The sequence below is a fragment of the Schistocerca serialis genome, chromosome 9 (genome assembly GCF_023864345.2).
Source record: "Schistocerca serialis cubense isolate TAMUIC-IGC-003099 chromosome 9, iqSchSeri2.2, whole genome shotgun sequence".
Lineage (NCBI taxonomy): Eukaryota > Metazoa > Arthropoda > Insecta > Orthoptera > Acrididae > Schistocerca > Schistocerca serialis.
In genome coordinates, this window is record NC_064646.1 from 30,650,144 (window position 1) to 30,675,844 (window position 25,701).

General features: G+C 40.3%; 1 protein-coding gene across 2 annotated transcripts in view; it reads right to left on the reverse strand.

The window, feature by feature from the left end:
- LOC126418499 (ankyrin repeat domain-containing protein 27-like) overlaps positions 1–25,701 on the reverse strand; it is a 100,816-nt gene that overhangs the window by 28,041 nt on the left and 47,074 nt on the right. For both annotated transcript variants that reach the window (XM_050085286.1, XM_050085285.1), the window contains exon 8: positions 21,620–21,749. In XM_050085286.1, coding sequence (XP_049941243.1) covers positions 21,620–21,749 — 130 coding nt within the window. The remainder of the gene's footprint in view (positions 1–21,619; positions 21,750–25,701) is intronic.

Consider the following 25,701-nt stretch of genomic DNA (forward strand, 5'->3'; position numbering starts at 1 on the left):
TGAAAAACTCAGATGGAAAAGGATAACTGCGAGAGATGTTTTCTTGTCTGAATGATTTCTTGATGGCTGCAGATAAAATTAACAGAATCGGCGTAGTATATCTTGACAACTTCAGTCAATCATTTGGGAATAAATTTCCAGAACCTTCATCCGAGTATGACTGGATCCACAATCCATTTGATTTGATCATAATAGATCACTTGTCAACAGTAGAACAGGAAGAGCTAATAGAACCTTCAAGTGATAAAACATTTCAAAATGAATTTAAATCAAAGTTTTTTGAAAATTTTTGTGTGCTGAATTGGAAAGAATATCCACATTTAGCAAGAAAGGCAGAGGACTTGTTATTTCCCTTTGCATCAACTTACTTACGTGAATCAACATTTTCCACAATAGCATTAATCAAGACAAAATATCGGTCCCAACTGCAGCTGGAAGGGGATCGGTGAGTTGCTGTTTCAAAGATCCAACCAAGATTGGACCTGCTTACTTTAGAAATTCATGCACACACATCACACTAAATGTGCAAATGTTAGAAAATTTCCAAGTTTTGAACTGTGTCCACTTTTACTCTTGTTTATTTCCTTTCTGCATGATCAGTTTGAGTATAAGTTTTTAAACTGGCATTTAAATGTTGACTATTGTTCTACCATCATTTGTATGCCATAATATTAAAACATTCTAAATGAACTAAAAGCAATACAGGTGGAAACAAACTTTAACCAATTTTTGTATCAATTTGTAAAAAGAATATGTAGTGATATACACATACAGGGTGTGCATAAAGTCTGGGAACACTCTCAATTATTTGTTGCATAAGAACCAAACATTGTACAGATATACATGTCACTTTGAAGAGAAACTCTGAAAGCTTTTTTCCCATGTATACTGCCACAGCATAATTTGGTAATTTGCCGATAATTAGCACAAGTCATAAACATGGCCGTACTACAGAAGGGGACAGCTGTTTCATGAAATGGCCTCCCCAATCACCAGATCTCACTCCGTGTGACTTTTTCTGTGGGGACACATTAAAGATCTGGTGTATGTACCACCTCTACCACGTGATGTAGCAGATTTCCGGGAGAGAATATGGGAAGCGACTGCCACAGTCGACGAAGACATGCTGGGACAAGTATGGCAAGAATTCAATTACCATATTGATGTCTGCCGGGTCACTCATAGTTCGCATATTGAATGTTTGTAAATAACACTTTCAGAGTTTCTCTTCAAAATGCAATTGTATGACATCTGTACAATGTTTAGTTCTTGTGCAATAAATAACTGAAAGTGTTCCCAGACTTGATGTACACCCTGTATTTACTTAGTTCTAATAACTGCACACACACACACACACACACACACACACACACACACACACACACACAACCATGGTTATTTATAAACTAGTTGTAATTGTTAACTTTCACCACATTTGAATAATACAAATGCATGATAATTTAATAAAATGTTTAACTCTGATGTGCTCAAAGGACACTCCCTTATTATAATTATAATAATTATTATTATTGTGAGTGATAGTGGCATTGAATTTGAATAAGACCCTGGTCCATCCTTAAGTTGCTGTTGGATTATGAAATATGGACCTTACCCCAATAAACAAATTACGCAAAGACCCATCACATTTTCACATCAACTACTTGCTGCTCTAATCCTCTTGCAATCATTTCTTATTGAATTACAGAATAAAGCCACATTGCAAGTCTCGTCATTAAGGGTGGACAGCTATTTATGTGAGCAAGATACCTTCCACCAATTGATTTATACAAGTGGAAATCTTATTCGTATAGTTGTAAAGCATTTGGCACAACATGATGTGGATAATATCAGAGCTGCTTCTGTCTGTACACTATCTGCTTGCTGTCCCCCACATCTCTCCTCCCACTGCCACACCATCCAAGCTGTAACATATGTTAACCTCTCTGAACTTTTGAATAGGTGTGAACTGCGACTCCAGTCAATGTGAGGGTCAACAAACAACTGGCACATACTTCTCCCTACCTCTCACCCTACTAAAGCTCTTATGGCCCAATTTCCCTTTTACCTCCTCCAGGTTACAGAGACCTCATTCTTCCTTCCCAAATATTTACTGTAACATTATTAAATAATTATTTCTTTTTATTCAGTATTTTCTAAAGTTTATTATTACTTCCTTATAGCCCTTTTCAGTCACTGATTACTGTTTGCAACAGTCTCCCACTTCCCTGTCCTCAGTACTCTGCCTTTATTGAGGATCATCCTCTCTGATTATCCAATGCATCACTTTTCATGCTTACTACTTAGAAAACTTCTAATGGCCCTTTAAGCAACTTCACACAATTTAAAAGATGGCTGGTCATCTGTACCCACATGAATGAAATAATTCTATAATTACAATTAAGTTCACTGGTCAAAATAATGCTACAAAGTAGTGAAATTTTTATTGAATGAAAACAACAGAGCATTTTCAGTGGATTAATAACAAACATTTGTGTATAAAAGGATATCAGCAAATTAAGAAGATATCAAACCCTGGAACGCAAGCAAGAATTTTTTTTTTTTTTGAATTTTCAGCCCTGTTCCCAGATTTGCAGAAACAAATTGTTAAAAGAATCAACTTTTCAACAAAAATGTGTTTGCATGCATAAATTCTAACATATTTTGCCAGCAGAATGAAATTTTTACTCTGCAGTAGTGTGTGTGTTGGTCGTGGCTGTTTAAAACTGTGTGCCAGGCCGAGACTCGAACTCAGGACTTTTGCCTTCCCTGGGCAAGTGCTCTGCCAACTGAGCTATCCGAGGATGAATCACATGTTACCCTCACAGCCTGAAGTTTGGAAGGTAGGAGATGAGGTACTGGCAGAAGTAAAGCTTTGTGGGAAGGACATGAGTTGTGCTTGGGTAGTTCAGTTGGTAGAGCACTTGCCCGCAACATTCAGAGGTTGTGAGTTTGAGTCTCAGTCCAGCACACAGTTCTAATCTGCCAGGAAGTTTTATATTTTGCCTGCTCTGAACTAAGCTTTATGGTCTGATGAATAACTTTCAATATGGTAATACTAATGTTTTAATGAGACCCCACAGGATAAATGGCTATCATAGCTGGATTTTAAAACTTATTTTATTTTACACCACTACCAGTTTTAAAGCTGTACCTATTTGCAAGTAGCAGGCAACTTTCAATGTACAGAATATTTATACATGATCTAGTCACTTTAATGCAGCCACTGCCTATGTTCAACTCCATCGTGTGGTAACCACTCACAGATAGCAGGTGGCGACACTGGCATCTAGGGTGTCAGGACGACGTGGAAACACAGCAGTCACTGCCGTAATGCGGAAACAGAGCAATTTATCTTATGTCCAAAAGGGCACAATCATAGGCTTTCAGGCCAGCGGTGGAAGCATTTATGAAATGGCTAAGTTTGTAAACTGTTTGCATGCTGCTGTGGTTAAAGTATACCGTCCATGGCAAAATGGTGCTATCCAAAAACTGGTGTCGAAGCAGCAACTGTTGTGCACCACAGTCTTTGGATAACGAGTGAACAACAGCCGCGGAGATACATACAAGCAAACAGATGCAACTGTTGAGCAACTGACCATCCACATGAACCAAGGAGCTATCAACATGTCTCCTCAATAACTGCTCAACAAATGATATTGCTTAAGGGCCTCTATAGCAGGCACATGGGTCATGCACCCATGCTGACTGCTGTTCACTGATGACAAAGGCTGTCCACGCAGTGGCCTGTCAGATGAATCCCGTTTTATGCTCCATCAGACAGACAGCTATTGCAAGTATGATGTGAAATGTCTGAAAGAAAACATCCAGCAATAATCATTGGAGGGGTCCATAACAGAGGAGGGAGCGATATGGTCCGGGAAATATTTTTATGGCATTTCCTGTGTGATCTTGTCATTGTAGAAGGCACAATGGATCAACAAAAGTATGCATTATCCTTAGGGACTATGTCCATTCCTACATCTAGTTTCCTTTTCCTTGGCATGATGGCATTTACCAGTAGGACAATGCAATGTGTCATACAACTCACAATGTACATCCGTGGTTCGAAGACCACCTGGTTGAGTTCACCGGAATTCCCTGGCCTCCAAACTCCTCAAATTTATATCCAATCATGAATTTTTGGGACCGCCTCAATCGAGCTGTTTGCGCCGTGGATCCTCAACTGAGAGACTTAGTACAGCTGGCCATGGCACTGAAGTCAGCACGGCTCCACATCCTTGTTGGTACTGTCCAGAACCTTACTAACTCTGCAAATACTGCAAAGAATGGTTATTCAGATTTCTGACAGATGGTCACATTAAGTCATTGGACAATGTACAACAGTTGCAACAGCAAAGGGCTCAGAAGAAAGAATAGTGAGAAGGTATACTTGCTGAGCTATACGCATAAAGTGCCGTTACTGCATATATTTTTTGGAATACTTCACAGGTTTGCAGACAGTATTGCTTGAAGTATTACACTTCACAAGACAACATTTCTTTTGAATACACTGCATGCTGTGGGAACATCACAAAAAAGTTTGGACTCGAGTTCAGTTTTTTTGTTACTGTGCACGGAATGGTTATTGGTTTGCAGTTTTGGAACAGTCTTAAGAGGGAGCCTAAAACACACTTGGATACACCTGTAACTGCATTGGATTTCACACATTATTTACTTGGAAAATGCTGTCGCAGCTAATGAGGTCTTCTGAGTTGTGTATTCTTACTTTTATTGCATGTCACGTTCTGCACTGTCAGAGAACAGAGAAGCATACAGCAATTAAGTTTTTTCTTTTACAAAACTGCATCAGAAGCACTTAAAATGATGAAGATGGCATACAGTAGATAATGGTTGTTGTAGAAAACTATGTACAAATTTTACAAGCAATCTTTCAGGCTCAGCTGTCATCAGGTGATGACACTCCGAGTGAATAGTCATCTAATAGTGCCACGAAAAAATAAGCACAAAGTGCACTATGTATTTCCTATGGGTCTTATGTCTGACTTGTTGAATGACTGTAGAGGAGTTGTTCATTGGTAATACTGCTATTCACATCATTTTACATAACTTTCTGCAGAAACAAAAAATATGTGCAGAAAATGTATCATGTTTCTTCATATAGGAACAAGGAGAATACTGAATGAATGCATGAGCAGAATTCATCAATACTACAGAGGTTCGTCTCAGTTTCCATTGTCAATAATGATGAAATGTAGTGCCCCAAGTTCAACTAATCCACAAAACACCAAATCAGTAGCAAATCATACCAAACTGATATTCTTCACATTCTTCATCTACCATGTATGATTTACATAAAATTCACACCTGAAAATCAGAATACCATGACATTCTACAAGGATGTGAAGGATTGTCATCACTAAAAAGTGACATGCATGCAATCTAATTTTTAATAAAAGTAAAAGTGGTTTCTACATCACTGATCATTTGCTAGTTTTTGATCAAAAAACAAGTGACAACTCTCCCCTGCACACGCCATAACAGAAAATTTGGCAGTGGTAGACTACCTTCTGTTCCAAAAACTAAAACATCTGCTGAAAGGTACCTCTCCACTGCAGACTTAAAACATACAATGAAAGAGGATTCCTCAAATACATTTCAAAGGCTCCTTAGAAGAAGGCAGAACTGTGTTTACAGAAGGCCTTATGATCTAGAAGACTGAGCATATTTAGATAATTTTATTCAACCATTCTGGGAACTTTCTACACACCCAAACTACACTGCAGTATATGATTGCATAAATACGCTTTTAGAACTGTTAGATAGAAAAAACCCATAACAGGCATATTTCTGGATCTGTCAAAGGCTTTTGACACTGTTGACCACAAAATATTACTGGAAAAATTAGAACACTACGGTATCAGAGGAATTGCAAACAACTGGATTGCTACATTCCTAACCAATCGGATGCAGAGAGTCAGCATGAAATATACTAATAGACAAAGCAACTCAATAACTGAAATACTATCAAGTAATAAAACTGTAAAGCAAGGTGTTCCACAGGGCTCAGTATTGGGACCCCTACTTTTCCTCCTGTATATTAATGACTTGAGCCTGAATGTTGATGCACACAAAACAATAATATTTGCTGATGACACAACTGTACTCCTCAAAGGGGAGAATACAGAGGCTGTGCAAAAAGCTGTGAACTTGGCTACTGATCAACTCAGCAACTGGGCAAAAATCAACAGATTAACTATCAACCCAAAAAGACAGCTTCCATGAACTTCCACACAACACAAAATGCAAATTCCTCTCAGCCATTTGTCACTATAAATAACCAGTCAATAGATACCGACACTGTTTTCAAATTCCTAGGTCTGTGGGTTCAAGATAACCTGAAATGGAATACACATACAGGAAAGGTAAATGCCAGGATTTGTACTGGCTGTTATGCATTGAGTGTACTGAAAACATGTGCTAGCCTGAAAACATTAACCAGTGCATACTACGCTTACATACAAGCCCACCTAAAATATGGTGTAATATTCTGGGGAAGTTCTCCAAATGCTCTGAGCACATTCAGAATCCAGAAGAGAGCAATGAGGATTATTACTGGGAGCAAACCCAGAGACTCCTGCAAACCCATCTTCAGAAAGTTGGAAATCCTTACACTGCCTTGCCTCTACATTCTTGAGACTAAAATTTTTCAGAAAACACATAGTGCCAACTGACCCCAGAGTCGTAAAAAATAATGAAATACATGAACACGACACCAGGAAAAACGCAAACCTGCATGTTACACGTACAAACACTCAACTGTATAAAAAGGGAGTTTTCCACATGGGCCTCCAACTGTTCAACAATCTTCCTACTAGTATTAAGTCCATCGATGACAACATAAAATTTAGCAAATACATTAGGATACTATAGGCCTACGTTAATATATGTTAACAATGTTAAATGATATTTTCCGCATCTGCAACACATTGTGTACCATCAGATCACATGGAATAAATAAATAAATAAATAAATAAACACAAATATTGTCTCTTTGGAATAATGTATCAAAGAGTGGAAGGTGGTGACCCTCTTCTGGTTTTGTTTTAATTTAAACACTCGAGTGTAGTAAATTAAGATCTTAACAGGATTGTACATGTTCTTTCATGTCCGTGGAGTGACTCCACAATCTCTTCAATGCATCTCCAGAAGAAGCTTGGCTTCACTTTTGTAGTCACGACTGGCAACATCAAACTCTTCAAAGTAATAATTGTTGGCGCAAAAATGGATAATTATTTGAAAGACATCTTGTTTACGCCAGTGACTCAAACTTTTTATTTCCACTATTGCAATTTCGCCCTTAGGCCATTATCAAGTGCAGCTGAAATACAAAATGTTTATAACATATTTTACAAAAATTGTTGTGTATATTAACAATCGGCCAATTACACAATTTGAAAAATGTAGCTATGTAACCATGTTTACCTAAATGTTTTGGCTTTAAGCCATGTCAACTTTATACAGGCTGACACATTTATATGTCATTATCATTTACTGTTATATACATTTGTAATGCTGCTAAGTAGTGTGAGCACACATGTCCATATACTGTAAAACAGCACAGTCTGTACATACAATATGTTCGTTCCACCATCACTAGTAACTTTTGCACTAAACCACAGCAGCAAACGACTGTTTACAGATTACTGATAACCATTTTGGGGCGTAAACGGATTACAGATATTATTCTAGTTCTGAGTACAGCGCCATTGCAATCCAACGACTGAACTAGCAAGCATGGAGTTATGCACTCCTTTTACAATTATGGAACATACTATAATTTCTTACATAACTACTCTTAATGTTAGAAAGGTGTAGGAACAGGACATAACTTATTTCATTATAGGTCTCTTAAAAACATTGTAGTTAAAATACGTGAAGGTTTTACACCATTTTATGTAACTGTAGGTATTATTTTGTAAATAGTATAATTTTGTACGTTGCCTACTCTAAATGTTAAACTAGGATAGGTTGTTTATTTCATCATAGGTTTTTAATACAACACAATTATACTAATATACTAAATTAGAACTTAATACAATATCTGACTAGTGAAAGTGCATATTTTTAAAATGTCTGATGACATTTCTGGAATTCATATTTTTAGCAGCAAGACTAAACAATCTCAGCCCATCTTTACACACAGATGTTTGTGGAGCATAAAGCAGGATACATGTAACTGAAATGAACTTTATACCAGAGATCAGGTACATGACAATGCACAAATTATCAGGATATAAGAACTGTACATGACTTCCAGGTTTGAGGATTCAGTAAAGTGTAAAAAGCCTTTATGTGGTATAGTCAAAACTTGTATGTGTCTGGAGATGGAATCTGTTGTTGGTGTAGCCTTCAGTCCAGAGACTGGTTTGATGCAGCTCTCCACGCTACTCTATCCTGTGCAAGCTTCTTCATCTCCCAGTACCTGCTGCAACCTACATCCTTCTGAATCTCTATAATGTATTCATCTCTTGGTCTCCCTCTGCGATTTTTACCCTCCATGCTGCCCTCCAATACTAAATTGGTGATCCCTTTATACCTCAGAATATGTCCTACCAAGCGATCCCTTCTTCTAGTCAAGTTGTGTCACAAATTTCTCTTCTCCCCAATTCTGTTCAATACCTCCTCATTAGTTATATGATCTACCCATCTCATCTTCAGCATCCTTCTGTAGCACCACATTTCGAAAGCTTCTATTCTCTTCTTGTCTAAACTATTTATCATCCACGTTTCACTTCCATACATGGCTACACTTCATACAAATACTTTCAGAAAAAGCTTCCTGACATTTCAATCTATACTTGATGTTAACAAATTTCTCTTCTTCAGAAACACTTTCCTTGCCATCGCCAGTCTACATTTTATATCCTCTCTACTTTGACCATTATCAGTTATCTTGCTCCCCAAATAGCAAAACTCACTCACTACTTTAAGCGTCTCATTTCCTAATCTAATTCCCTCAGCATCACCCAATTTAATTCGACTACATTTCATTATCCTCATTTTGCTTTTGTTGATGTTCATCTTACGTCCTCCTTTCAAGACACTGTCCATCCTGTTCAGCTGCTCTTCCATGTCCTTTGCGGTCTCTGACAGAATTACAATGTCATCAGTGAACCTCAAAGTTTTTATTTCTTCTCCATGGATTTTAATTCCTACTCCGAATTTTTCTTTTATTTCCTTTACTGCTTGCTCAATATACAGATTGAATAACATCAGGGATAGGCTACAACCCTGTCTCACTCCCTTCCCAACCACTGCTTCCCTTTCATGCCCCTCGACTCTTATAACTGCCATCTGGTTTCTGTACAAATTGTAATTAGCCTTTCGCTCCCTGTACTTTACCCCTAAGTCTACAAATGCTAGAAACATAGGTTTGCCTTTCCTTAATCTAGCTTCTAAGATAAGTCGTAGGGTCAGTATTGCCTCACGTGTTCCAACATTTCTACAGAATCCAAACCGATCTTCCTCGAGGTCGGCTTCTACCAGTTTTTCCATTCGTCTGTAAAAAATTCTTGTTAGTATTTTGCAGCCGCGGCTTATTAAACTGATAGTTCAGTAATTTTCACATCTGTCAACACCTGCTTTCTTTGGGATTGGAATTATTATATTCTTCTTGAAGTCTGAGGGTATTTCACCTGTCTCATACATCTTGCTAACCAGATGGTAGAGTTTTGTCAGGGCTGGTTCTCCCAAGGCTATCAGAAGTTCTAATGGGATGTTGTCTACTCCGGGGGCCTTGTTTCAACTTAGGTCTTTCAGTGCTCTGTCAAACTCTTCACACAATGTCATACCTCCCATTTCGTCTTCATCTACAGCCTCTTCCATTTCCATAATATTGTCCTCAAGAACATCGCCCTTGTATAGACCCTCTATATACTCCTTCCACCTTTCTGTTTTCCCTTCTTTGCTTAGAACTGGGTTTCCATCTGAGCTCTTGATATTCATGCAAGTGGTTTTCTTTTCTCCAAAGGTCTCTTTAATTTTCCTGTAGGTAGTATCTATCTTACCCCTAGTGATATATGCCTCTACATCCTTACATTTGTCTTCTAGCCATCCCTGCTTAGCCATTTTACACTTCCTGCCGATCTCTTTAAAGCTGTCGATCTCTTTATAGTCAGTACTGCCATTAGACTGGTTTTTTTTGTGTTACATTTACACGATCATGATTTCGGCTTTAAAATGCTATTACCAAGTGTTTTAATTTTATACAGTGCCTAAGATGGCATACTGTCATATTTAAAATACACTATTGGACACAATGTTGCCAGTCAATTACTTTTTCACTTATGATAAAAAGAAGTTGTATAGAGCCAGGAATTCAGGCTTTCACAGACGAGCTCCTTTATAATTTAAAAACGCAGTACTTCTTACAATTTTTGCAGTGGAAGCTTGAATTTTTTTTAGTTAAAGAGAAAAGTTTATATTATTATAGTCATGTTTCTTGTAGTGAATATCCGTCATCTATATCTCAGAAAAAATTGTAAATAATTTCAAAAACAAAATCCATGCATGGACACTATAATTTTTTTAAGGTATTGCTCCCTCATAGATACCTTTGAAAAACTTACAATATTTGTATAAACATTCCATTATGTCACACAAAAAGAGTAAATTTGTATAAATAATGGGAAGTATCAAAACAACATTACTGTAAAAGAAATACTGAAGTTGCTAATGACTACCATGTCACCACTAAATTGCCGAAGCTGGCTACACTGCATTTCCCTAGGAACAAATCATATATGAGAACACTATTTTATCGCCACTACATGTATTGCATCATCCAGTTTCTTTGTTTTGAATCATGTGTTCACTGAGCATGCAGTTCTGAGTACTTGTACTAAGTTGTACCCAGTGTCAATTAGTGGTTAAATATTCAATTGTTGCAGTTTTTAACTATTCATTCCAAAACAAAAGTAAGTCCCCTAATGTTACAATAATAATGTGAAATACTTTTGTACTGAAACAATGGGATAGAATGATTTTTCATTATTTAATTACTTTTTTGTTACACCAATCATCTTTTGAATTATTTATGACAAATATTGATTTTATGACTGAAGCAGTATGGAAAGTACAAGTAGGCAGTGATTTTTTTGGACAGTATCTGCAAGACTGCAAGATATATGTGATAATGCCCTGACTTGTGTGAATGAACTGACCAGTGAAGAACAAGAACTTTTATTACAGCGAAGCAACAGTCATTCATACTGTGATTTAAGTGTTTCATTTCTGTGTGTGTTAAACACAAAGACAAGTGCCTGCGCAGATTCTCTCTATACAGGGTGTTACAAAAAGGTATGGCCAAACTTTCAGAAAACATTCCTCACACACAAATAAAGAAAAGATGGTTTGTGGACATGTGTCTGGAAACGCTTAATTTCCATGTTAGACCTCATTTTAGTTTCGTCAGTATGTACTGTACTTCCTCGATTCACCACCAGTTGGCCCAATTGAAGGAAGGTAATGTTGACTTCGGTGCTTGTGTTGACAAGCAACTCATTGCTCTACAGTTCTAGCATCAAGCACATCAGTACGTAGCATCAACAGGTTAGTGTTCATCACGAACGTGGTTTTGCAGTCAGTGCAATGTTTACAAATGCGAAGTTGGCAGATGCCCATTTGATGTATGGATTAGCACGGGGCAAAAGCCATGGCGCGGTACGTTTGTATCGAGACAGATTTCCAGAACGAAGGTGTCCCGACAGGAAGACGTTCGAAGCAATTGATCGGCGTCGTAGGGAGCACGGAACATTCCAGCCTATGACTCGTGACTGGGGAAGACCTAGAACGACGAGGGCACCTGCAATGGATGAGGCAATTCTTCGTGCTGATTGGCCTCCACAGGTACACTTCTGTTAGGTTAGGTTAGTGGTGTTTAACGTCCCGTCGACAACGAGGTCATTAAAGACAGAGCGCAAGCTCGGGTTAGGGAAGGATGGGGAAGGAAATCGGCCGTGCCCTTTCAAAGGAACCATCCCAGCATGTGCCTGAAACGATTTAGGGAAATCACGGAAAACCTAAATCAGGATGGCCGGAGACGGGATTGAACCGTCGTCCTCCCGAATGCGAGTCCAGTGTGCTAACCACTGCGCCACCTCGCTCGGTACACTTCTGTGAATGGTTCATCCAACAATGTGTCAATCCCCACTTCAATGCAAATGTTCTCTTTACGGATGAGGCTTCATTCCAACGTGATAAAATTGTAAATTTTCACAATCAACATGTGTAGGCTGATGAGAATCCGCAAGCAATTGTGCAATCAAGTCATCAACACAGATTTTCTGTGAACGTTTGGGCAGGCATTGTTGGTGATGTCTTGATTGGGCCCCATGTTCTTCCACCTACGCTCAATGGAGCACGTTATCATGATTTCATACAGGATACTCTACCTGTGCTGCTAGAACATGTGCCTTTACAAGTACGACACAACATGTGGTTCATGCACGATGGAGCTCCTGCACATTTCAGTCGAAGTGTTCGTACTCTTCTCAACAACAGATTCAGTGACCGATGGATTGGTAGAGGCTGACCAATTCCATAGCCTCCACGCTCTCCTGACCTCAACCCTCTTGACTTTCATTTATGGGGGCATTTGAAAGCTCTTGTCTACGCAACCCCGGTACCAAATGTAGAGACTCTTCGTGCTCGTATTGTGGACAGCTGTGATACAATACGCCATTCTCCAGGGCTGCATCAGCGCATCAGGGATTCCATGCGACGGAGGGTGGATGCAAGTATCCTCGCTAACGGAGGACATTTTGAACATTTCCTGTAACAAAGTGTTTGAAGTCATGCTGGTATGTTCTGTTGCTGTGTGTTTCCATTCCATGATTAATGTGATTTGAAGAGAAGTAATAAAATGAGCTCTAACATGGAAAGTAAGAAATTCCGGACACCTGTCCACATAACATATTTTATTTCTTTGTGTGTGAGGAATGTTTCCTGAAAGTTTGACTGTACCTTTTTGTAACACCCTGAATAAGAAAATTTGCTGTGATACCTTCAAGTGCCACAAACGATCTGTTTCATCTGGGCTGCATGAAATTAGTATAAAAAAAGGCAAAGACCTTTAAAATGAGAGGCTTTAGCATTATTTCTGGAGAGAAAAAGTGCCCAACCTGTATCAAACATATTAATGAAAAACAAGGGACGACTCATCACCAGACTATGTAAATGACAGTAATGTGAAGGTGCAGACTCCTGCAAAATCTGTGCTCAATACTACTTAACTAGCTTAGGAGTATCTCCTGCAAAGCTGCATTCAGTTTCTCGGCATAATCGGTATGCAGCAGACAAACAAAAATTGGAATCAGCAAGCTGGGGCTCTGAAAACTAAAATTTCACATACATATCAAGTTGAGCTGGCTGCTGATGCAAGTACTAACCCTGACAATGATTTAACAGAACTGGAAGAAAAAAGGCAAAACATCATGATGAACTCATGGACAAAATCAAACAGACAATTGAATAATATATCTAAAAATTACCTGGTGGATAACGGGAAGAGAGGATATATTGAAGAGCAAGTTCCCATCTCCGGAGTTCGGATAGGTTGGTGTTAGTGGGATGTATCCAGATAACCCGGACGGTGTAACACTGTGCCAAGATGTGCTGGCCGTGCACCAAGGCATGTTTAGCCACAGGGTGATCCTCATTACCAACAAACACTGTCTGCCTGTGTCCATTCATGCGAATGGACAGTTTGTTGCTGGTCATTCCCACATAGAATGCGTCACAGTGTAGGCAGGTCAGTTGGTAGATCACGTGGGTGCTTTCACACGTGGCTCTGCCTTTGATCGTGTACACCTTCCGGGTTACAGGACTGGAGTAGGTGGTGGTGGGAGGGTGCATGGGACAGGTTTTACACCAGGGGCGGTTACAAGGGTAGGAGCCAGAGGGTAGGGAAGGTGGTTTGGGGATTTCATAGGGATGAACTAAGAGGTTACGAAGGTTAGGTGGACGGCGGAAAGACGCTCTTGGTGGAGTGGGGAGGATTTCATGAAGCATGGATCTCATTTCAGGGCAGGATTTGAGGAAGTCGTATCCCTGCTGGAGAGCCACATTCAGAATCTGATCCAGTCCCAGAAAGTATCCTGTCACAAGTGGGGCACTTTTGTGGTTCTTCTGTGGGAGGTTCTGGGTTTGAGAGGATGAGGAAGTGGCTCTGGTTATTTGCTTCTGTACCAGGTCGGGAGGGTAGTTGCGGGATGCGATAGCTGTTGTCAGGTTGTTGGTGTAATGCTTCAGGGATTCCGGAATGGAGCAGATTCGTTTGCCACGAAGACCTAGGCTGTAGGGAAGGGACCGTTTGATGTGGAATGGGTGGCAGCTGTCATAATGGAGGTACTGTTGCTTGTTGGTGGGTTTGATGTGGACGGACGTGTGAAGCTGGCCATTGGACAGGTGGAACTCAACATCAAGGAAAGTGGCATGGGATTTGGAGTAGGACCAGGTGAATCTGATGGAACCAAAGGAGTTGAAGTTGGAGAGGAAATTCTGGAGTTCTTCTTCACTGTGAGTCCAGATCATGAAGATGTCATCAATAAATCTGTACCAAACTTTGGGTTGGCAGGCCTGGGTAACCAAGAAGGCTTCCTCTAAGCGACCCATGAATAGGTTGGCGTACGAAGGGGCCATCCTGGTACCCATGGCTGTTCCCTTTAATTGTTGGTATGTCTGGCCTTCAAAAGTGAAGAAGTTGTGGGTCAGGATGAAGCTGGCTAAGGTAATGAGGAAAGAGGTTTTAGGTAGGGTGGCAGGTGATCGGCGTGAAAGGAAGTGCTCCATCGCAGCGAGGCCCTGGACGTGTGGGATATTTGTGTATAAGGAAGTGGCATCATTGGTTACAAGGATGGTTTCTGGGGGTAACGGATTGGGTAAGGATTCCAGGCGTTCGAGAAAGTGGTTGGTGTCTTTGATGAAGGATGGGAGACTGCACGTAATGGGTTGAAGGTGTTGATCTACGTAGGCAGAGATACGTTCTGTGGGGGCTTGGTAACCAGCTAAAATGGGGCGGCCGGGATAATTGGGTTTGTGAATTTTAGGAAGAAGGTAGAAGGTAGGGGTGCGGGGTGTCGGTGGGGTCAGGAGGTTGATGGAGTCAGGTGAAAGGTTTTGTAGGGGGCCTAAGGTTCTGAGGATTTCTTGAAGCTCCGCCTGGACATCAGGAATGGGATTACCTTGGCAAACTTTGTATGTGGCGTTGTCTGAAAGCTGACGCAGTCCCTCAGCCACATACTCCCGACGATCAAGTACCACGGTCGTGGAACCCTTGTCCGCCGGAAGAATGACGATGGACCGGTCAGCCTTCAGATCACGGATAGCCTGGGCTTCAGCAGTGGTGATGTTGGGAGTAGGATTAAGATTTTTTAAGAAGGATTGAGAGGCAAGGCTGGAAGTCAGAAATTCCTGGAAGGTTTGGAGAGGGTGATTTTGAGGAAGAGGAGGTGGGTCCCGCTGTGACGGAGGACGGAACTGTTCCAGGCAGGGTTCAATTTGGATAGTGTCTTGGGGAGTTGGATCATTAGGGGTAGGATTAGGATCATTTTTCTTCGTGGCAAAGTGATACTTCCAGCAGAGAGTACGAGTGTAGGACAGTAAATCTTTGACGAGGGCTGTTTGGTTGAATCTGGGAGTGGGGATGAAGGTGAGGCCTTTGGATAGGACAGAGGTTTTGGATTGGGAGAGAGGTTTGGAGGAAAGGTTAACTACTGAGTTAGGGTGTTGTGGTGCCAGATTGTGTTGATTGGAATTTTGAGGTTTTGGAGGGAGTGGAGCTGGAAGTGGGAGACTGAGTAGATGGGAGAGACTGGGTTTGTGTGCAATGAGAGGTGGTTGAGGTTTGCTGGAAAGGTAGTGAAGGGTGAGTGAGTTGCCTTTCTGGAGGTGGGAAACCAGGAGATTGGATAGTTTTTTGAGGTGAAGGGTGGCAAGCTGTTCTAATTTGCGGTTGGCCTGTAGGAGGATGCTCTGAATAGCCGGTGTGGATGTGGGAGAGGAAAGATTGAGGACTTTTATTAAGGATAGGAGTTGACGGGTGTGTTCATTGGCTGAGTTGATGTGTAGGTGAACGATTAGGTGGGTGAGGGCAATGGATTGTTCAGTTTGGAACTGGTATAGGGACTGATGGAAAGAAGGGTTGCAGCCAGAGATGGGAACTTTAAGTGTGAGGCCTTTGGGGGCTATGCCAAATGTCAGACAAGCCTGAGAAAATAAAATATGCGAGCATAATCTGGCTAGGGTGAAGGCATGTTTGCGGAGGGAATGTAAATAAAACTTAATGGGGTCGTTGTGGGGGTGTTGTGAGGGTGACATTGTATTAGAAGGTGGAAAGTGCAACATGAGGTTGAAATGAAAATGAAAGATAAAAATATATGGGGAGAGATAAGGGTGAACTGGACAGTAACTGGAGATCTGGTATGAAAAAAGGCGAAAAAGTGTTGGTTAAGTTGATCCTGTGGTGAACTTGGGTTGGTAGACAGCGATGTGCATGAAGGTTAGGTAGTTGTGTTGCCGCTAGAACACGTTAAAGGACGGATAAATTCGGGAAAATTTCGAAAAAACGTGTAAATGTATTAAAAGGAGTGGTGTTGTGGTGAAAGATTACCAGAATGGGGCTAACAATTGTCTGACGAAGAAATAATGACATTAAAACCTGTGGGGAGCGGCTACAAATGATCAGTGATGTGCGAAAAACGGAAGTGGAAATAAAGTGAAAGTTATCAGAACTAGCCGAAATGGTTGTTTAATACGTGAAAGCAGCTGTTATTGAACTAAAAACGGTGGATTTTATAGCAGCGGTAGTGTTGAAAGTGGAAAATAAAATTTTTTTGGTTATGGTTTGGAAGTGGGTTACGTATTATTGAGTATATATAGGCGGGATAAAATTGTATTACGGTGAAAAGGGGAAGGTGAATACAAAGTGAGACTACTGGTAAAAACAGAAAGAGAAAATAAGACGACAGGAAAGATTTCGAAATGCAACAGCGACAATAACAAACGTAATTGTTGGGTTCAAATTAATGATATGGTTATAATAGAGGGAATCATTCCACGTAGGAAAAATATATCTAAAAACAAAGATGATGTAACTTACCAAATGAAAGTGCTGGCAGGTCGATAGACACACAAACAAACACAAACATACACACAAAATTCAAGCTTTCGCAACAAACTGTTGCCTCATCAGGAAAGAGGGAAGGAGAGGGAAAGATGAAAGGATGTGGGTTTTAAGGGCAGGTGAGGTATGAGTGGCGGCAACTTGAAATTAGCGGAGATTGAGGCCTGGTGGATAACGGGAAGAGATGATATATTGAAGAGCAAGTTCCCATCTCCGGAGTTCGGATAGGTTGGTGTTAGTGGGAAGTATCCAGATAACCCGGACGGTGTAACACTGTGCCAAAATGTGCTGGCCGTGTACCAAGGCATGTTTAGCCACAGGGTGATCCTCATTACCAACAAACACTGTCTGCCTGTGTCCATTCATGCGAATGGACAGTTTGTTGCTGGTCATTCCCACATAGAATGCGTCACAGTGTAGGCAGGTCAGTTGGTAGATCACGTGGGTGCTTTCACACGTGGCTCTGCCTTTGATCGTGTACACCTTCCGGGTTACAGGACTGGAGTAGGTGGTGGTGGGAGGGTGCATGGGACAGGTTTTACACCAGGGGCGGTTACAAGGGTAGGAGCCAGAGGGTAGGGAATGTGGTTTGGGGATTTCATAGGGATGAACTAAGAGGTTACGAAGGTTAGGTGGACGGCGGAAAGACGCTCTTGGTGGAGTGGGGAGGATTTCATGAAGCATGGATCTCATTTCAGGGCAGGATTTGAGGAAGTCGTATCCCTGCTGGAGAGCCACATTCAGAATCTGATCCAGTCCCGGAAAGTATCCTGTCACAAGTGGGGCACTTTTGTGGTTCTTCTGTGGGAGGTTCTGGGTTTGAGAGGATGAGGAAGTGGCTCTGGTTATTTGCTTCTGTACCAGGTCGGGAGGGTAGTTGTAGGATGCGAAAACTGTTGTCAGGTTGTTGGTGTAATGCTTTAGGGATTCCGGACTGGAGCAGATTCGTTTGCCACGAAGACCTAGGCTGTAGGGAAGGGACTCTTTGATGTGGAATGGGTGGCAGCTGTCGTAATGGAGGTAGTGTTGCTTGTTGGTGGGTTTGAGTCAGTTCCAAATTTCAGGTTTCTGAATATTTGGTACAACAAGCAAGAGCTCTTTTAATGGAGAAGGGTATTTTATCGATGGCTGAGCAGAAAAGAAGAAAGACATTGCCACATGATACAGTGAAAAAAGTAGAGTTTTTATTTTAATGACGAAAACACAGGAATAATGCCTGGGAAAAAAGACAAAGTGAGCACCAGCAAAAATATCTTTGAACAAAAGTGTCTTGTTTTAAGTAATTTAACTGAACTGTATTCTCTCTATAAAGAAAAAGTATCCTGTAGACACAGAAGGATTCCAAAATTTGCTTCTCTTCGACCAAAACTGTGTATACTTGCATAATCATCAGGAACACATACCGTATTTGTGTGCATTTACCACCAAAATGTTAAATTGCTTCTAAATTCCACTTCTATTAAAGAAACATACCAAGATCTAACTAAAATCATAACATGTGACATAAATCATGGAGCCTGTATCAACTGTGTGAAAAATGCCCCACCAGTTCAGAGCTTCAAACCCACTTAGAAAATGAAATAGGAGACTATGAACCTGATGAGATGAATCAGTGCAATGGGTATCAAATGATAGAATGACTAAGTGTTCAAATCACTTCTCTATCAGAATTCTGTGACACACTAATTAAGAAAATTGAAAAACTTACTCCCCACTCTTTTATTTCTCAACCACAATCTGATTATCTGAAAATGAAGAAGGAAACACTTGATAAAGGATCAGTGTTAATTTTAATGGCTTTCAGTGAAAATCTCAATTTTGTTGTTCAAGATGAAGTACAGGTGTACCATTGGAACAATTGCAGCTGCACTCTTCACACTGTCCATATATATTACAAAAAGGACAAACAGTTGCATGCAAAAAGTATTTGTATTGTTTCTGATGATCTAGAACATGATGTTGCTTTGGTGTACCAGACCCAGAAGATTGTATTGAATTTTTTTAAGTGTGAATTTCCAGAAATTCATATAATGTTGAATATTTCACTGATGGGTGTGCTGCACAGTATAAAAGTTATACGAATTTCAGAAATATTTGCTACCATGAACAAGACTTCAACATAATGTGCAGCTGGTCTTTTTTAGCTACCAGCCATGGCAAATCTCCCTGTGATGGTATTGGTGGTACTGTTAAAAGACTTGTCACAAAAACAAGTTTGCAAAGAATTTATAAAGATCAAATACTTACAGCTTCACGGGTATTTGCATTCTGTTGTGAGAACCTGCAAGGCATTTCAGTTCTCTTCGTTTCAAAAGATGAAATGGTACAAGTCAGAGATTATCTTTCTCAGTGCTTCCCAAGTGCAAAAACAATTCCTGGAAAATGACCTATGCATCACATTGTACCAATATCACCAACCAAGATTGGAGCAGAAAGGCTGAACTGTGATATGGATTTTAGTATCGTGCACGATTTCTCAGATGCACTTCCACTACTAATGCCAGAATGCACTATGCAGCCCAACTGCTATGTTGCAGTGCATATGACTCTTCTTGGTATTTGGGAATTGTTGAGAAGGTGAATTGTGAAGAAGAAGAAGATGTTACAGTAAGGTTCATGCATCCTCATGGACCATCCCCGTCCTTCCATAGGCCTGATGGTGATGATTGTGATGTTCCTTTCTCTCATATTCTGTGTGAAGTTGATATCACCACAGCAACAGGATGTAGTTATTCTCTCAGAAAAGAGTCTTCAAAGTTGGTGGAAGAAATGTGGTTCTCATACAAAAAAGTATTACCTAAGCATCAAAGTGTCTCATCACATGTGTAGTTCCGAATCAACTTGAACGCAAATTGCAGCACCAGCATTTTGTGCAGTGTTGACATTATTGGCTTTTGACAAAATGCTTAAATATTATAAACAAAATGCTATGTATTTTTACATCGAGTTACTTTTGGTTGTGGCAGAAGTAATAAAGTGTTCATATGTCATGTAATGTACAAGTTGCCCTATATTTTATAATGTGTAATTTTGTTTCATCTATGGCAATTTTTTGCTCTATTTGGATATTGTTATGCATACTTCAGTTGTTAATGTCTCTTGCATAGTAATTGTATTTATCTCCAGTATATATAATTTTTTCCCCAGTGCCATTCATTTCTCAAAACTGATTTTTTGTGTGATGAAACTTTATTATTTGTAGACCACTTTTTAATTTTTTCCGTATTTTTCTAATTTTACAATAAAATTAAATAAAATTAATTTACAAAAAAATAATTGGACAATTTTTCAGAAACTACTTGTCTGAAAGGATATTCAGGGAAAAAACTGTCAGCATACCATTTTTTGTTTAAAAACTGCAGCCAATTTTCAGATTTTTACAGTTTGCTTTGAAGTAACGAATTGCACCAAACTTTCAGCAATTGCTACTAACAGAATGTATATAAAGCAATAAAATTGGCAAAAGTTCATAATATTAGATACAATAGAAGTACACAAAATCTCAGTTCACATCTAGATAATGGGTGTCATGGCCTGGATGACTTGACATGGAATGACCCCAACACTTTGGATGAATATGTGCTATTTGTTACTGCCAGGCACACAAGGTAGTGCCCATTCGTATTGTGGTCACATGGCATGTTCAGTCACCCATCCATTGGTTTCCCACAAGCATCAGCATTGAAGCACTTTGCCCTCACAAGAACTGAAATTTTTTGATACGGACAGCACCATTTGACACGCTTGTGGCTGCAGCGGTGCCTCACACAGGAGCAAGCTGTGGCCGGAGTATATAGCCCGAGTATTTCTGATCTGTTCATAGCGTACTTTAAATGGGTGGGGAATCCAAATCACTGTCAGGTACAAAAACTATTGTGCGATTTCCTTACAAATGTGAGGGAGGATTGCACTCCATTATTTTCTATTCTTTCCAGGCTATGCTCCCCCAACAGAGTATGGTTCTCATTTAGCCAGTTCCTTACTTGTATCATTTCAAATCGAATGTTGTGGATCATGGGCCACATTCAGACATCTAATATTGTAGATGAATGCCCACAAAAGCTATTAAAATACCACGCTCGAGTCTTGGTGTAGCACTCCTACTCAATTTAGTAGAGAGATTGATACTAGCGAGCACAGTACGTGAAAGTAAGAATTGAAATTTAATATCATTATAGTCAAACATCTATCTAAAATTTCAAGTATAAAAAGGTCAAAATGAAATATAATGAAATCACCTGTTCCAATGGTTCAAATGGCTCTGAGCACTGTGGGACTTAACATCTGAGGTTGTCAGTCCCCTAGAACTTAGAACTACTTAAACCTAACTAACCTAAGGACATCACACACATCCGTGCCCTAGGTAGGATTCGAACCTGCGACAGTAGCAGTCGTGCGGTTCCAGACTGAAAAACCACCTATTCAAATCCACTGTTAGACAGTAGTAAAAAGGAAACCCATTGCGTGTACACCCACCTGCAACTTCACTGTGAGCATCAACAATGGCACCTTTCAGTTCAGCCATCATTAGCTCCATAGTGGCTCTAAGACAGCCCAACTTATTAGCAGGACATTCATGTGCATCTAGAGATGCTAATTCTACCACCTGCAACACAATAAAAAAAGGAGCCCAAAATTTATTTTCATAAGTTAACATACTACAAGAAATTTTTATGTATCAATTCTTAATACACAAATTCCAATTTGGTACCTGAAGGGCATTTTATTAACAGAAGTTCTACTTCACTTTTAGAAGACACCATCATCAAAATTTTCCATACTTATGTTCTTCAGCTGTACACATACCAATTGTTTCTGCATGTTCTCTAATGACATCTATCTAGTTTTCATTGGGTCATCCCTTCACTCTTATTTTATTTATTTATTTTTTTAAAACTTTCTTGGTCCATTTACCATGCCTTTATTTGACTGTATATCCTGCCCATCTACATTTCACTACCATTATGGTCATAAATACATCTTCTGCTCTAATCTGCTCCCTGATCCGTTTGTTTTCCATCTCGCTTACCAGTTCCTAACATCGATCTCACTATTTCTTGCTGAGCAATTGTTTGTGCTACAAGTCCATATCTCGCTACCACAAGTTAAAACAGATAACATTTGCAGACTGTTAACTTTCCATTAAGACACTTCAGAATAATGGTTCCACAAACTCTTATTTTCTAAGTGCACTCTATGCCATTTTTACCCTTCTAGTAAACCAATTTCTTGTCCTACACAATAACTAATCAACTAGTCCTTTTACTTATTATTTTGTACATTTTTCCCTATTTGTTAATTATGCATTACAGATTTACCAGCCAATTTACAAATTTTTAATATTAAGTTCTTGCTCTGAGGGCTAACGATACACCACCATTAACACTACAAACACGGTTCAGACAGTTTCAGATAAAAAGTATGTCCTATTAGTTTTTACAGTCTAAAATGGATACAGTCAGACTAGTTAGGTTGAAATATGTTTCAAATTTGTTTCAATGTTAGTCAACTTGGCAAAATGACCATATGCACAGTTTCACCTGCCTACCTGAACTGTAAGTTATTGAAAAATAATTTTGAATTATGACAATCTTCACATGATTCCTGCACTTGAAAGTGTCTGGTGAATGGCCCTCAATTATTGCACTGCACAAAAATGTGTGCTTGTCACTGCTTCCATTGATTTATGAGAAGAACTCCGATTTCACAACTAAAAGTGATTGAAAATAACTTAATATTCACATAGAAATACTATTTACATTTTGTCCATTATTTTGTGTTTCCAAACTGGTGTACCAGAAAATAAATACAAGATTTCCAACACATCAACATTAATTTTATTTCTTGTAAATATTGCAAAATGCTGAAATATTGATACGATTCTCCAAATGCATATCATTTGTGTACAATAAACATAAATTAAGGAGGACATCTGACATCAGTGAGTCACAGTAAGTGAATGTGTGTGTGTGTGTGTGTGTGTGTGTGTGTGTGTGTGTGTGTGTGTGTGTGTGTTAGGGGTGCCCAACGGCGGGATCATCAGTACCCTTACACTTATTAAAACAAACGAATGTGGAGAGGAACTAAAATTGTTGTACACGCATGCACTCGAAATGACCACAGAGTCACTCTATCTCGCATGCACACTCACATGCAGTACAACCAGTTAGGCAGGATGATAGCTGGTCGAGAAATTAAAACAAAACACAGACGAGCTAAAAGAAAAGCACAGGGAAATGTGACTGGTTGACCACTTACAAAAAACTTGGATGAGCCAGCCACCCTGTTGACACATTAAAAACATCCTCCCTAAAATCTTGTTAAAAATGTTGGACAATTCACAAAACTTTACAACTTGGACCACCTTTGTTTCATCATTACATAAAATAGATTGCAGATCCGCAGGTGAATCTGCCGTAGTCTGCTGATCGGCAAATAAAATGCAGTCCAATAAAATGTGGCGCACCGTGATCTGCACGCCACAAGCACCACAGATTGGAGGGTCCTCTCACCAGAGTAAGATTCTGTACATCATAGGGCTGTGGCCTATGCGAAGAAGAGTAAGAAGGACCTCGTCCCATCGACGTGGCTGGAATGAAGTACTCCACGGCCGAGTTGTGGGATTTATGACAAGGAATTTGTTGTCTGTCACTTCCAGCCACTCGTCTTCCTATTGACACTCGACTTCATACCTCAACGATGAGGTGAGAGCATGCAGAGGGATAGCACACCAAAATACCTGAGGGTGACGACACGCCACCGTGGCTGCTCCATCCACCCTTTCATTCCCCACAATTCCCACCTACCCTGATACCCAGCAGAAAGACACTTCCTTCCCCAGTCGTTGTAGTTAGAGAAGAGTATCTTGGATATCCCGGGTTACTTTATCTGCTGGGTACAAATGTTGTCGTCGTAGTTGGAGGAGGGTATCTTGGATATTCTGGGGTACTTTGCCTGTTGGGTAGTGCAAATGTTGAACAGAGTGAAGGGCACTTAGATAATCTGCGCAGATGAGAAATCTAACACTGGGAGAACGTCTCATCTGCTCCAGTGCCCGTAAGATTGCTCATAAATCTGCGTCAAAGGTTGTAAATTCTGGAGGCCGTCTAAACTTGAGGACATGATCTAGGAAGATGACAGAGCAACCAACAAGAGTCCCCCTGCTTAGACACATCCATAAAAACAGCTACATGGTTGTGGTGCTCAGATAAAATGTCAGAAAATATCACACTAAATATCGGAAGCAGGCGTGCGCTCTTTCCTGTACCACACCTAATCTAAAATCACCCTGAACCTCTCCGGTAACCAGGATGGCAGACACTTAAAACCCTGGATTTGGGGTTGTTCTGGCTCCACACCAAGTGCCTCAAGCTCACACGCTGCACACTGATCTCAAATGGTCGTGGCTCTTCAAAGGCGCTCCGGAGATGGACGAGCAACAGTATGGTCTGTGGATGAAGTTGGAGCTGTGAGGAACTTAACACGCCTGACTCATCATAAGGAGGTGGCACCAGATGGTAAGTGCCAGTTCACCCACCTCAGCACAGAGGCTGGGTACGGGACTGGTCCGATAAGCACCCATGGCCAGCCAAATCACCTCATGGTGGACAGCGGCAATGATCCGTGAATAAGAGGGCCTCGCTTACCCATACACCATGCACCCGTAGTCATGCCACAAACACATGAAAGCTCAATAAAAATCGAGGACACACACCCTGTTTGCTCCTCAAGACCTGTGGCTAACACACTTGCTGATGTTCAGTGCCTTCTGGGTTCTGGCTTTTAGGTCTCACAGGTGTGGCAACCACTACAATCTGGAGTAAAAAATGAGGCTCAAAAACTGTACTGTGTCTCTAAAATGTAGGATGGTGTTCCCCATATTCAAGGCAGGCAAATTAAAAAGATGACGAGAATGATTAAAATGACCACATACAAACTTATCCACAAAAGCCCCATTGATGCAGTTGTGTGAGAATACAGTGTCTCCAAGTAGCATCGTTTGCCTTACTTGTATCAAAGAAAATGCCAATACAGTGATGCTTACAGAGGAAAGCCTGCTGAACAGCCGCCTCTAGGACGGTCAGGTTGTCAACAGTGGACTGAAATCTTCAGAATCCACACTGAGAGCAGCTAAGGAGTTGCCTGGTCTCTAACAACCAGACCAGATGACGGTTATCCATCCGCTTCATGGTCTTCCCTTGGTATGATGCGATACTTTTTTTATTGTTGTATATTTAGCTTCTCCCCACCCTAAACCCCAATTTTCCGAAGTTGTCCCATTAGTTTAATTTTATTTTGCATTTGTTGGTGTGTCTCTGTAGTGATGTCATCATTTTGTATACACTGGAAGCAACCGTTTCTGCCACATTGGTGTCGCCATGGGTCAAAGCAAAAGGTGTGGAATCTGACACTTCTGTAATGCCAGGGAATAAACATGGCATAACTAAACTGGTGATTCTGGCCAGGCTAGTGAAGTCAACCACAGAATAATTTTTGACAATGGCAGGAATAGTTACAGAATGACGAGACTGATTGTTAAAACAAGGAAAGAGAAGAAG